Source organism: Gymnoscopelus microlampas (assembly GCF_963454915.1).
Source record: "Gymnoscopelus microlampas genome assembly, chromosome: 22".
Taxonomy (NCBI): Eukaryota; Metazoa; Chordata; class Actinopteri; order Myctophiformes; family Myctophidae; genus Gymnoscopelus; species Gymnoscopelus microlampas.
In genome coordinates this window covers 11,356,572-11,372,149 of record NC_139959.1, presented here as the reverse complement: position 1 = coordinate 11,372,149, position 15,578 = coordinate 11,356,572, and the positions used below count along the sequence as shown (strand labels likewise).

At 41.5% G+C, this 15,578-nt stretch overlaps 1 protein-coding gene across 2 annotated transcripts in view; it reads left to right on the top strand.

The window, feature by feature from the left end:
* Window positions 1–1,063: 1,063 nt before the first annotated feature.
* The window catches only part of plod2 (procollagen-lysine, 2-oxoglutarate 5-dioxygenase 2), a 40,307-nt gene continuing 25,792 nt past the window's right edge, over window positions 1,064–15,578 (top strand). For both annotated transcript variants that reach the window (XM_084048905.1, XM_084048904.1), the window contains exon 1: window positions 1,064–1,545. In XM_084048905.1, the coding sequence (XP_083905031.1) occupies window positions 1,443–1,545 (103 nt within the window). In that variant the 5' untranslated portion in view covers window positions 1,064–1,442. The remainder of the gene's footprint in view (window positions 1,546–15,578) is intronic.

Here is a 15,578-nt window from a genome sequence, read left to right as displayed (position 1 = left end):
CTCCATTACATTTATTTGAAAAATGTAGTATAATTATTATTACAAAACATACATTAACCACTTCAGCACTTTATACTTCGGCTATTTGAAAATAGACGATTTACAAGCTCACAATGAGCTTATAGAACTGCTATTTTCAAAAGATTTCAAAACATTTTGAAAACTTGGTAAATGGGACATTCTGCATAATGAGTACTTTCACTTTTTGGTACTTTAAGTATATTTTGATGCCAATACTTTTGTGCTTTTACTCAAGTACATTTTGATTACTGGACTTTTAAAACAAAACTTATAACAGAGTGTTTCTACATTTCAGTATTGATACTTCTACTTAAGTAAAAAATGTGAGTACTTTTCCCACCACTGATGAAAAGTCTCATAGTTGAGGAGAGGGTTGAATGGGGGTGTGCTGTGAATCACAAAGACCGACTCTACTTAAACTTGAGGGAGGGGACCAGAGGTGGTGGGCTGTGGGCAGAGCAGTAGGGGGTTCACACACAAACACAGCTGCACTTGTTCAATCACACGTTCACCCTCAGCTTCACTTTGTTAGGGGGGCAACGCAACACCGTTATCCCCATTGTTGCCATGTCTGCTTATTATAAGCGACTTTGGGTTTATCTTTATGTAAAGTTGCTTGTACCTTGTTGGTACTGGTAGCCTAGTTGCGGGTTGCGGTTGTTTTTTGGGTTCGTTTCTAAAGTGTAGTTGCTCATTTGGTCTTGCTTCCTAAATGTTGTTTGAACCAGTGCTTCTCAAACATTTTCATGTGGAAAGGAGCCCCGTACCAGATTTGTTTCCCCATGATTAATAGAACAAATAGCGGCTCTACAAGCTTACAACACGTCGCGTTTTGAACTTGTAGATCGGCTATTTCCAATAAGCCGATGCATAACAGGTTTAAAGTGCTCATGCAGCCGCTTCATTTGGGCTTGTTTTCATAGACCCGGTTGCTTGTTTCTCTCACAGAATCTGGCAACACTGAACACACCGTTATCCCTCCTTTCTCTCTCTCCTGTTTCACGGGGATTATAACTTCACTTTCACCAGGAACAAAAACCAATTGGCTACAGTTGCAATTAAGGCTTCAGGAACCACGCCTCAGATCGTGCGCTGCTCTGTTTCCCCGTGAATGACAGACAGTACTTATATATACCGGTCTCTATTTCACATGCCAGTGAGTGACTGCATGGTGAAAGTAGCTTTCAGAGTTTCAGTCACTCTCATTGGTCCCAGGCGACTCTTGATTTTCCTCCTTTATTTAATTATCGCGAGAAACGAGTGTGTTGACCAGACCCAGTGACCAAATGGTCCGCAGGGGGCAGGGGGTACAGTAACACACAGTAACGGTCCCGAGTCCCGCAGTTAGGCTAGTTTGTGCGATCAGCACGTTTTCTGGCTCAATATCGGAGAACTGGACTCACTTCATCATCATAATAGCCATGGAGTACATGAAGTTATGTTTTTTATTGTGTTGTTTTCAGTTTTTAAATGTTGTCGTCTACTCCATCGACGCGAGTCAGTCGCCTGTAACAATCCCTAAAGGTAAGAGAAAACTTTTTTTCTTTTTCCTCGAAGCTCCCTGGTGGTCCATTATAAATGGGTGTGATTGTGATGTATGATACATTATTCGCTTTAATTGTTTTAGTCTTTACTTTCTCTGATATATAATAACATGTGCTATCACGTCTGACTGTTTTTGAGACCTGCCACTACATCTCCTATAATAAGTATGTACTTATTTTATAGGAGATGTACCCACCAGTGGTGTAAAGTAACTAATTTACTCAAGGAACCTACTGTACTTGAGCACACATTTTTGACATTTTTACTTAACTTGAGTATTTCCAATTTTCAATAGGTTACTCCACTACAATTATCGAAACACTTTATTAGTTACTTTGTAGATTTGGATTACTATTACAAAACATACATTAACCACTATCAGCCCTATTTAAACTTTGGCTATTTGAAAATAGCAGATCTACAAGCTCACAACTCGTCACACAGCAACGCCTTGTGAGCTTGTAGATCTGCTATTTTCCAAGCATTTTTATACATTTGGAAACTTGTGAAATGGGACATTCTGCATAATGAGTACATTTTACTTTCAATACTTAAGTATATTTTAATTCAAATACTTTTGTACTTTTACTCAAGTAAACTTGGAATACCAGACTTATATTTGTAACAGAGAGTTACTTTGTGGTATTGGTACTTTTACTTAAGTACAAAATGTGAGTACTTCTTCCACCACTGCCACTCCATCTTCGATAATAAGTACAAAGTGTGACACTGTACTTATTATAGGAGATGTATACCACTACCCAGTCAGTATCACAACAACGTGATGGGATGGGACACAGGTTGCACGCCTGTGTGTTTGTGTGTGTGTGTGTGTGTGTGTGTGTGTGTGTGTGTGTGTGTGTGTGTGTGTGTGTGTGTGTGTGTGTGTGTGTGTGTGTGTGTGTGTGTGTGTCAAAGTGAATGCATTTTGACCTGTAGTCAGATCAGTGGTTCTCAAACTTTTTTTAATTTCAAGGACCCCCTTATAACTCTTGACAGTGTACAAATGGAACCAAATGGACCCGTAAGGGTCCACTTGAGAACCTCTTGAGAACCACTACTGTAGAAGAGAAGGTTGTGTGAAAAACAACGTCTGTGATTTGTTTCTCACAATTCAACTTTATTTCATTTTGTCAGTGAATGGGGCAGGGCTGTTTAATATCCCCCATATACTCTGTAAAGGCATCTGTAAAGATTATACTGGGAGTAGTAAGCTATTTAAAGCACACAGTCTGTGAACTTTTTCATTGTGTGGTCAGAATCAACTTTATTGTCACATCACTGGTTTACAGGTGAAAGCATAATTTGGGGTGTTTTCCAGAAAGGGAGAAGAAGAAAGAGAGAGAGAGCGAGAGAGAGAGAGAGGGGGGGGGAGGGGGAAGGGGGGGGATTATTCAATCTAACATGAACCCACCGATTCTACAATTGCCTTCCAAATCAGTAGTTCTTCTCACACTTTCAAGATTTTTCTAAAATGTTCAAAAATAGCAGATGTACAAGCTCGCAGCGTGGCACGAAGTGGCGCGCTGTAAGCTTGTATATCTGCTATTTCTTTTCTGCGGTTTTAATGGGTAGCATGTCGACGAGAACGTAAAAAGATCAAGATATGTACATATACTGTACATACACACATATAGCTATACATAGCACCATGGTCGTGATATGTTTCCATCGTTTCATACATTTTGTATTTAACATCATTGGAACAAATCGTGGTATAGCTGTACCTCCCACGTTCAGCCAATACTAAAATGTCTCTGATTGCCTTTTTTAATGCGTGATATCTTCATAAGCAGGTATTTCATTTTGTCTCGATAGGAAGCAGACAATCATGATGATTTGCTTGTCTACCAACTATAATTGAACTTTACAGCGCTTGGACCAGAGCCAAGTAGCTGTCACTGAATGAGTACTCAAACTTTTGAATAAAGGCTTCTGGATACATTTAGTTTATATCCCCAAATTAATCCCACGAGGCCTTAGAACTTCATAGACTCCTTCCTCGGTAGCTCAATTGCTCTCTTTATTACCGTAGAATTAAGAGTTTTTTCATATCGCCCGTGTTGTCTTCAAGTCACACGTACTAGCATCTCGTAAAACGTGTAAACAGCTCTATAAATGGATACATGTGTGTATTCTCTTTGGCGTTTGGGTGTCATGACTGCTGTAGGCTTGTATGTTCTGGTACATATAATCTGCATGTGTTAAAGGTAGCTTCAGGAACACAATTCTTAATGAAGCATTTTGCCACTGGAAAGGCAATATGCTAAAGGCCAACAGCAAGGCAGGGAATTGTAGCAGATATAGAAGTCTAGAAACCCGCAGGCTCCAGCTCGTTAGTTGTTAAAAAAAGATGTCATGTCGGCAAATGTCACCACCAGCTCCCAGAGGTATAGCCACGTTTAATTTTAGAGCACTTAATTAGTGACAATGTCAAATTGTTTGCAAACGAAAGTATGGTTAAGCCAGTGGTGTAATGGTGATTATTTCTTTCGGTGGTATGGTTCGGCGGTACGGTGGTGGCGTGCACCATACGGTGCCGTACATGCGCGTGCGCATGAAAAAATACTGGCCACACGCCGTGGTGTCCCGTCCAATGACCAAAACACCACTGTTGTTAACACACTAGTGTTTGTGATCACAGTCTTTGTAGGAACAGGTTTGATGTGGCGTGTGTGGTATAATGATGTACTGCAGACATCAAACAATCCACATTTAGACGTAGGCTAGTTGATCCACTCTAAATTAATGGAAAGGCACTTGGCAGTCACTTTCATCACAGGCTCGTGGAGTAAGAACTGAACACTGTTCAGCAGAGGCACTGAAGGTAAAAAAGATTAAAAGCAAGGGAAAGAAACCACATTTTTATCTAATTTCATTTTAAGTATTTAAGGCGAGTAGGTTGCTTCTTGAAATACACGCCAAATAGACAAACCACAGCCCTGCAAGAGCTCCTCAAACACTGCAGTATATGTATCAAGGGGGCTGCATTGAGACTGTACAGGGGTTCTTCACATTTTCCAACCCAGGACACTACGCAAGCCATTTTGTTTACTTCTCGAAAAACCTCTGCAATTGCCATGTGGGGGAATTACATTACAGGATTAACGAGCAATGTTGAGTCAACCTCCATAATTTTCACAGCAGGCTAGTGTACTATTCAAAGATTCAAATGGAAATTAGATCATATTTCCGCCAGATGGACAGTGGGAAGTGTTTTTCTTTTCTTTTATGTGCTTGTGAAAGAAATATTAGGCCAAGAGATCATAGAAACAAAGGAACGAAGGTGCAATTCTCGCAGGATGCTACATGATCTAGGGCAACTACAAATCTCCGGGCATTCATCTTTCTTGCGAGTTAGCAGCCAGACTGAAAGGTTTATCAAACAAATCTTTGGTCAATTAGATTCCATCAATCATGTTGTTTGTTAACTCACTCCAGCTGCTTTCATTGTTGAATATGGAAGCGAATGGATTAAGTGTTACTTTATGCCTCTTTGCTCATTCTGTAACTATGTTGCAGCCAAAGACATATCCCATGCATGTAAGCATAAGACAAGGGGATCGTGATATGACAATATATTTGTTAAATTCATAAACCACGAATATCTTAGTCCACACATTGAATAGACAAAACATTCACACCTGTTTAAGTTAAACATAAAAGTTGATTCTCCTTTGTTATGACATCAGCCTGCCTGGTAAGCTATAAACTTAAGAGGAACAGAAAACATAAAAAACATCTGACCATCTCACGAACATACAAGTAAAAGTTAGTTGATGTAAAGTGGTGTTTCTAAGCAATGGGCCATTACGTCATGTGGGATTTCACGGAAAGACCTTAAGATGGATCTGTTAAAAACATTTCTTGCATTCCAGACACTTGACTTTGACATACATCTAAGTGCCTGTCTGTGGGAGGCTGGGATAAATGCCATCACCATAGTATGCTCTGGGTTTGCTCAAAAGTCCCAGGCTCTCTTTAGGCCAAGAAAGGAACCCTGTGTCTATCACATACATCACCAACCTTCCAACGGGGAACATTTCACAGAGGAGAAAAGGAAACTCCACCTAAGACTGTCCATGCCCTCTGCATGGTATGGCATAATGACTCTCTGGTCTGTAATTCTAGTCCATAGTGCTAACAAACCTAGTTGGCAGGCCGAAACCTGTAATTCATCTTTTGGAACATTGTCACACTTCACCACGAGTTTGATTCAATACCTCCTTTCTGCAAACATGTGTGTTGGCCCTTCTGTTGTTGTGTTGTTTACAGATTTTGAGGCTTTCTCTGTCAACCAGCAAATAGATATAAACAGCGTGATAACATGCTGGACAATGTCATGCTCCACAGCCATGAGCCTCCACCTCAAGCCAGTCCCATACAACAGATGGTACTTCAGCAGTGTTGCCAGGACCATGTTGACACCCTGCCTCTGTGATAGTCACAAGCCTTTAGTGTCAGAGAGGGGATTCATAGCTTCAGGAAAGGATTGGACCGGCTGCAGAGCATTGGCAGGGATATTACATTGGCTTTTATGGAGTCTTTTATGATGTAGTCTGTAGTCTGGGAGGTCATTCATCCCTTATAATTGTTTGACCCTGACTTTGTAATTGCCATTAGATGCGCCAGTAATGTCATTCCCATGTAGGACCAAAGATATTGTATTTGGACTCTATGGATATACTCCAAATGAAAAAACGATATGGTGAACTTTGAGATAGTTCACTTTGTCCACGTCAGAGCACTGAACAATGCTGAACATTGTTCAATTTACTTACCATAAGCATAAGGCATAGGCTAGTATATTCTGCTTGTACCTTCAGAAACAAACTGGAAAAAATAAGAAAAAGAAAAAAGAAATCAATTGCTTAGAGCTGGTTAAAATAATTGCATGAAATTATTTTCACTCTGCTGACATACAAATTGGACCATGAGAATTTCAAAAGGCCACATTAACCAACCGAATAACTCACCATGATTTCACAAAAACATTTTCAAAGAAACCTATCCAGAGATCCAGATGGGGAGGAAAGAAAAGAGAAAAGATCACCTTTTGTGGCTCATTGGGAGCGCTTGGGTTTTTGTGTATACAGTAGTCAGTCAGCATAATGGCTATAGTCAAAGCGGTTATGATGGTTTAGATCATGAAGTAGAAATGCATGTATTTAACCCATTCAATCCGGGAACGCATCTGTGTCACTTTAGATTTCTCTGGCTATTCAAAAATAGCAGATATACAAGCTCATAGCGTGGCACTCGGTGCCGCACTATGAGCTTGTATATCTGCTATTTTTGAATATATATATCTGTTGTTTTTGGGGGGGGAAATCGTGAAAATGTGTGCAAATCTTTGAATATATATATATATATAAATTTGTAACTCAAATCTTTGCTTCTGGGGGTCCCTGGAACAAAATATTTTGCTTCTGGGGGTCCGCGGACAAATGCATATCATTTTGGGGGTCCTTGAGTTACAAATGTTCGCTTTCAAAAATATATATTGAAAGATTTGCACTAATGTTCATGAATTTTAAAAAAAATAGCAGATCTGCAAGCTTATAGCGCGGCACTGAGTGCCGCGCTATGAGCTTGTATATCTGCTATTTTTGAATAGCCAAAGTATATAAGATAATGGTTTAAGTGGTTAAAATCTAAAATGACAGATGCTTTCCAGGATTGAATGGGTTAACTACACTCGAGAGCTGCCTAGCTCATGTATCCATAAACAGTCTCTTCAGATCGCTTGACATACAGTACTTTACAGCAGTGGTTCTCAACATGTGGGTCCAATGGTGGGCCGTGGGGGTATTGGAAGAGGGTCCCCAAATAATTGTCAAAATACTAAGATTTTTTAATATTAAAAACCTATGTAAAAAAAGAAAAAAAAGGTGTTAAGTGGTCAGATGGGTGGGCCGTAAAAAGATTTTCAAGTGGGCCCTGGTCCAGAAAAGGTTAAGAACCACGTCTTTACAGTGTGTAGAGAGCCAAAAAAAAAGCCTTGCCGTGAGTAGCAGCATACATACATACATACGTGTCATGGTTGGACATAAAAGCTCCCTTTGTGGCTCCATTGAGGTATATATATATAATATGACATCCTTCAAAAGTATACTCTGGTGTCCACTTTACATACCGTTGCTGTCAGGCAGAAACCTTGTCCATATTTCAACGTTTTGTGTGTGTGTTCTTTTTGTGTAAATTATGCCCTCTTTGTCGTACAACAATTTTGGACAAAAGTGGCAAAAACAGCCGATCTACAGTACAAGCTCACAGCGAGCTGCGACGCATTGTGTCACGGTGCGGCACTTTGTGAGCTTAACCATATTTTACACAAAAAAATAGCAGATCTACAAGCTCATAGCGCGTCCCTTCGTGCCGCGCTATGAGCTTGTAGATCTGCTATTTTTGAAAAATCTTGAAAATGTGTGCACATCTTCGAATAGCCTATTTATATATTTTTTTAAAGTGAAGATTTTTAACTCAAATCTTTGCTTCTGGGGGTGCCTGGAACAAAATATTTTGAGATGATGGGGGTCCGTGGCCAAATACATATAATTGTGGGGGTCCTTGACATGAAAAGAAATTGAGCACCACTGTTATAGCAACATAAATTGAAAACTGTCAGGAATTAGAGGACATTTTTACAATTGGCCTCAGGTCTTAATGAGTTTAAATATAGGCCTACCTGTTATGTGAGCTTAAACTCATTTGCTCAATTTCCCTGAGCTACTTATATATTCCCTTGAAGTATCAACAAACATGCTGTAGCACTATGGTTACAGGTCTTTAACCATCCGAGGAAATGTCTTGCTAATTGTAAGCACGACCGGTGTCAAGCGCTCGTTCGTGATGAACACCAGCTGAACGTGTTTTTGTTTTTGTCTGTCTTTTTTTTAAGCATTATAATTGTTTTTCCAGTATGTGGAAGACAAATAAGAGGTACCCATGATTCAATGTGACTTTTGTCAAGTTTCCCAACTTAATCCCTGGGCAGATGGTGATGACATCATGCCCTCCCTATGGTTGAATTTAAATGGAACTTGGCAATCGAAAACACCGCCCCCACCATGGAGGACACACTACATGGCTCTAGCATTGTGGCGCTGGTATGTTTTATCAATCATTGGAGCTTTAAATCCCACATAAAGACAAAGTTTTATTTTGTGTTGCGGACAGTTGAAATAATGACTAACTATCTCCAACCATGCAGTAACCCCAGTCTTCCTGTGGCTAGACCTAAAATTAGATTCATGGGGCATAAGTGAAAACACATGGCGCTCTCACCCAGGTAAAGAGTAAAGACTTGGGCTGTTACAGACTTACAGTAGGTGAAAAGGAATGTCTGCATGTCTAGGGATGCTCACTTACAGGTATATGAAAATAGTTGCTCATGCCAACGTGACTTGTGGCCACGTTAAAATATGAAAATAGTTGCTCATGCCAACGTGACTTGTGGCTACATTAAAATATGAAAATAGTTGCTCACGCCAACGTGACTTGTGGCTACGTTGAAATGTGAATCGAATATGAAGCTACGAAGCTTTTAAATGTAATGGTAGGTTGATGTCTGTGTTGCATGCTAGTATGAATGTCTGTCTGTCTTACAGGATCGGTTGTTGTCCTGGGTTCAAGGTTAGGGATAGTACTTAAAGACGCTTTACATGTGTGTGGGGAGCCAGGGGAGAGGACAAAAAAAACGTTATTAACTTTATTAGGAAAACTCAGGAAAGCAAAAGATATGAATTAAAAGCAATAGAACACTAAAAATAACGAGTTGAAATCAAAGTAAACTCGGAAAGGCTATTCTAAACAGGTGGGTTTTCAAGGCGGTTTTGAAGGTAGGTAGGGAGGGGTGTCTCTGATGTGTTTGGGGAGTGCGTTCCAGAGGTGCACAGTGCACTTAAGCAATAACACTTAGAGGAAAGAAGAATATTTTTTTTGGGGGGGTAAATGTCTTACGTATTAACTGAAAAGAACCTTACTTGCTATGCATGACAAGGTCAATGGGTTTGTTTTACACCTGTAAACCTGTGATGTGACAATAAAATGTATTCTGATTCTGATCGTGATTCTCCTGCTACATATGGGTTTGTGCTTTTGCCACGTAAGAACAACCTACAGTACATGCTGTGTATACTGTATAGGCTACTGTATGCAGTGCAGAGTTCATATTGCAGGAGTAGCTAGAGTGATGATGTGCCCCTGGAGTGGTTGGGTTTGCATGGCTTGCTGAACTACAATTTAGCAGTTTGGTGCGCACCACAGATGTACCTCACAGCTGGATTAAACCCTTCTGTGTGTACTAGGGATGAAATCGACACAGGCCACTTCCTAGTCTACCTCTGTAATCTAAAAGTTAAACTTCCGCTCCACATTTAAAGTTCTTTTTAATGAGTAAAATTAACGGAGGACGTGGTACAACTACACTGAAGTGCTCAGTGGAGAGCAATAATGAGCAATGGTGCCAGAGAGTTTAACAGCATAGTGCAAAAATAGCTGAAATGTGCTTGGTAATCTCCTGCACAGTATGACAGTCGGCATAATATAGCATAATATATGGAACGAATTTGAATGCTCCATGCTTCGTGGAAGATGCATGTCAGACAGAGATCCACCTGTTAAACATTATTCTATCTCTGCCAAACATATGGAAGGACTAGGAAATGTTGGCTGTACTCTAATTTAAACCAGCTGGATGTTTCTTGGCCAGACACCAATTTGGTGTGACATTGGTCGGACGATGTGTGTTTACTGGGACGGTACCAAAAAAATGCCTGACATTACAGGAGTTGGTGTTGGCTTGCTAAAAGCGCCTCGCGGACGAGGAAAGTTCCCTCTGTCCTTACAGCCGTGGACTGTGTACATTCCCCACGAGACCTTTTTTCCTTTCTGTTAAGAAATGCTTACTTGAGCAGAAGCCCAGCCGGTGAGTCGGAGCGCTTGCTCATTGAAGTGTGAAAGTTTACCTAGACGCCCGTCCGTCCCCCCACGCAACACACAGATAGAGAGAGAGAGAGAGAGAGAGAGAGAGAGAGAGAGAGAGAGAGAGAGAGAGAGAGAGAGAGAGGCGAGGATGGGATGGGAGGGTGTACACTGGGAGGGTGAACACTTGCGTTTCTTGGAGAAGAGTTACTGTGTTGTCTGAACTGCATTCCTCTCCTTCTGTGGGCTGTTCATGGAGGACTGTCAAACGAACACCGACTAGACGCTCATCCTCTGAAAATGTGGCCATCTAAAAGCCTCCCATTCTTGAGTGTTGCCATCTGTCTCTTAGCTACGCCTCATCACTAGAGTGATTATGGTCTTTCTTTCAACAGCATCAGTGAAACTGACAAATTGTCGGAGGAATGGCAAATCTGCCAAAAGCTCTGAGTTGTAGAGCCTAGTTAGATAACCTAGCCAGCGAGCTGTTAAAATTGTAGTTTGCTTTTGTCCAAAAACTATACTCTCTGCTTTCTAAATTAAACAGTGAATCAAGTCTTTGGATTCCTTTTACACACTGGGTCTGGGTCATTCCCTGGGGTTTCAAAATCTTGTGACTAGTCAGACGTGGAAAATATTTACGGGAATATATGGGAAATGGCATTCACAAGAATTATAGGGAAATTGTGAATTTGAGAAATTTAGAAAACGTAAAAAAAAATCGAGAACTTAAGGAGGAGACTGGGAGTCTGGCATGTCTCCTTAAACTAAGACTAATGGTATACTTGACATTGCTGATGACCATTTTCCAAAGCATACCGTATTTTTGTTTTGTTTTGACGATGACATTTGTATCCATTCAGTTGAACTAGTATGGAAATCAACTTGCGGAGGCTTGAAACTTGCTTGACATAGGTAATTCACTCGCATGAACAATAATAATAATACATCCAATTTAGGGCTTTTCAGTTCACAGAGGAAAGTGCATGGTTACCTCAACTTCTAATGCCAGGGAATCTAACTGTTCCATACCAGAAGCTGCACTGCCACTGTATATGGAAAAACCCATCAGAATGAGTCACCAGAAGTGTCTTCTGTCTCGTTTCCATTAAATCAAAGGTGGTTTGCACGCAGAGGGTGTACTTAACTGGGTGCTTGCTTGTTGGGATGTGCTCTTGAGGCTTCCCTGTTTATGGCAAGAGGGAAACGTGTGGTTCAATGAGGTCAGGTCAGGGTCATGGAAAGGCTAATTGGCGTTCATTCTAAACTAAACGTAGCATTTTGAAGAGGAAAGTGCTCCCCTGATACCATTGTCCGAGGGAGACATTTCCCTTTCTTTCTCGCTGCTCTAGGGGAGAATCCCATAGACACAATTATTTTTAGACATTTAGCAGACATTTTATCCAGGGTGACTTACAAGTGCGAAATCAGAGTAAATGGCATGAACCCTAGACAACAAACATAAGGTACATTAACATTACCTAATGTCTGTTGTCTAGGGTTCATACTATTTAAGTTATTGTAAACTAGACCATACCCGGTGAAAGGCGCAGGTGAAAGTAGTTGCAGAGTTGGGGTTAATGCACGTCCTGTCGCGCGGTTTCTCCCCCGCGCGCGTCCCGTCGTGGCGCCCCCCCCCCCCTCCTCCCCGTCGTGTCTTCCCCCCCTCCTCCCCGTCGTGGCTTCCCACCTCCTCCCCCCCGTGGGTCGCGTTGCGTCACCCCTCCCCACGGGCGTATATATATATATATATATATATATATATATATATCAGCACGGTAAATGGCGTAGGCATGTTACTCGCCCGCCGCGGGTCCGTCTGGTGTATTTACTTTCCACAGAAAGAATTGTGCTGAGAGTGGGCGGGGTGTCGGTGTTGCCATGTTGGCGTACTGTAAGCGCTGTAGGGGCAATGTTGGTGGTATAGGTTTCGTTTGGTTTGGCCTCGTTTTCATAGACCTTGCTGCTTGTTTCTCTCGCGAAACCTGGCAACGGCGCATGCGCAGTTTGATCAAGAGTCCCCCAAACCAAGACACCACCACCACCACCGTGAGGTTACTAGAATTATAGTAGGATTGTTTCTCTCACACCCATCAATTGCCCTGATGCTGTATTCACCTGCCGAGTGGCATAACCTGGACACATCTACTTTGGCTCTCCATTTTAGGGCAAGACAACAGGCATACATTTCCCATATAGCAGAGGAAGAGAGGCAGATGGCCAGGTGGTTATCATGGCGTCATATGACAGACTCGGCTGTGAATTTCATGGGAGTGTGCGAATGCTGCCAAAAGATCACTTGGCTTTGCTCATGTTATTAGAAACCCCCGCAGCACAATACTCCTGATGACATACAGGTTTAGAATGTCCACTCCAGATATTGCTCTGGGTTTCTTTAATGCAGAGGGATGTCATTTTGATCTCGACAGATAAGACTTGGCAGTAGCATTAAAGTCGGCTGCTATCTAAATAAGAAAAAAACATCTTATGTGCCAAGGCTGTGCTAGGGACACTGTGATGTAAGCAACACAACTTCAGCTATAAAATGTATAGTGTGTTAGCTTTTGGTATGCCAATGTGCAAATTGATACTACTATTGACTATTGTCCATTGATGATGATCAGATTTGCAAACTTAAATCCAACACACACATTATACATTTTATTAGCTGTTTTACTTACATCACAGTGTATCAGGTCAGCCTGGTCCTTACATGGTTTTAACCTTTATTAGATTGCAGCAAACTCACAAATTGGTTAAAAAAAAAAAAAAAAGGGTCACAAAATGATTGCTTATATGGAAATTGCCATAAGCAATTCATATCATATTTTGAACCCGTTTTTATTTTAATTGGTTTAAAAATAATATTTACTGTATGTATTGAAATGAGAAAACATACAATAGTAAGCACACTTACATATCGCTGTCGAGCAGAAACCTCATACTTTTTAAATGTATTATTTGTAAATGAATGTCCTACTTCATCACACAAAAGTAGCAAATATAGCTGATCTACAAGCTCCCCAGCTCAGTGGCCTTGTGGTTCGAGTGTCCGCCCTGAGACTGAGGTCGGGATTCGATCCCCGGCCGGGTCTTACCAAAGACTTTAAAAATGGAACCGAATGCTTCACTGCTTGGCACTCAGCATCAACGGTTGGATCCCAAATATGAGCTCTTTATTACCGTTTTTGCCAACTCTATCATACACTAAGCAAGCAGCGGCGTTTCAGTTCTTGCGCATGTGCGGCAACAGGCTATGCTCTGTTACCACAGTTACATTCCCTGCGGGCTATAGGATCTGTAGCAGTGGCGGAGTTACTGTACACGTGCGGCCACCATAGAGTTATAATACATCGTCATGGTTACGGTCTCCACTATGGGATTGGGATCAGTAGCCGCTGGTTGTACTTACAGACAATGCCAGCACAGGCGGCAGACCATGGCTCACAGCTACAAAGTTATAAAGGACTTTGATTTAGGAGCCGTGTCCACACATAAAGCGTTTTATGAGTGGAGGGCCGCTTTTGATATTATCTCCATAGCACTCGCACGCATCGACATGTGCAATATAATTAACGTTGTGATATTAGCACAAAGCTTAGCTGAAACAATGTAAACATGGACTTCTCTGATGGTTGTTGCGGTATGATTCGACGCTGGGTCGTAAATGACCGGGTTCGTCACACACCACACACCAACACGATGAAATCGGCAGTGCTCCTCTCCAAAATTTAAACTATGCATACCGAGCGCATATTAACCCAAAAGCCTGCATAGTTTGCCTGCGCACATCCCGGGTATGGAATAGTTTTTGTTATTTTCCCACAAAAAATTAAGTGAAAGTGGCTAAGTCTGTTTGTGGGGTTTATAACCAAATAAACAAATAAAAAACTTTTAACAAGAGCTTGTAAATAATTAATGACTACATTGGATCCATTGTAACACAGGTTATTTTTTCCATTTCCTGAAAAGTAACGGATTTGGACATACAAGTTTACGATATATACAGTATCTTTTCTTTTTTTCAGTGGGATTCCCATCCCATATTGTTGGCTTGCTCCTATACAGCATGTACTGCACGTTTGCACTTCTCTGCACAAAAGAAAGAGAAAACGAAAGCAATAATTTGTTTGATTTATGGCATGTCCTCTGGTCAGGGTAAATTACCATAGTACATAGGATTCAGAGTAAACAACAGCTTGAACTTGACCTGGGCTTCAACTTTGGCACTATGGTAGTTTGGGGGGGGGGGGGGGGTGGGCATGTAGCAGCTCCTGTTACTACGAAAGCAGTTGTTCGGCAGGAGCGAAGCACAGAATGTGTTTCCCAGATGTAGCAGACAACATCTCCGGGCCAATGCCGCTCCGCTCTCTCTCATTCACATTCAAGCCAAGGCATGAGTAAGAAACAAGAACAGGGACACACCTGAGCTTTGGAATAGGCTGCGCTTTCCTTTGGGTTGTGCACAATATGGACTCCGTCCTGGGCTTACGCGCGTCTGCCATCTATCTGCCAGCTGACTTCCGATTCCACCAAGGTTAGAGGCAGACAGGGATCCACTTACAGCCCATTATAGACCCTGCGTGTCAGAGCAGCACTGGAATAGCCATCAGAGCGATGACAGGGCCACAGGCGAGACAGGGATGAGAGAATGGCTAAGGCCCACAGACGGGAAATGGATGGAAATGAGATGCAATAGGGGCTGGTGTGTGGGTGGGTGTGTACTGCAACCTTTTTTCTTTTTTTTTTGCTGTGGACGGGACCACTAGCATATTTCAAACAATCCTCAAGTACCCCCCCCCACAAACATATACTACTAAGAAGGCATAAAACACTAATTTTAGCATTTGGAATTAATAATCTTAAAGCCAGATTTAGTATAGCTACTTAGCCCGATTTAGTTACTTAGTTGCACGCTGCAACACGTTGTGAGCTTGTAGATCAGATTTACACATTTGTCTGAGTCTTTCGATCTGTATGGACTGTGAGATTGGCAGTAAAGTCCAGTAATTAACTAATTAACTTAATCAAAGTGAAGTAATTAAATTCACATGAAACAAGGTGGATTTGGGCAGACCACTATACAC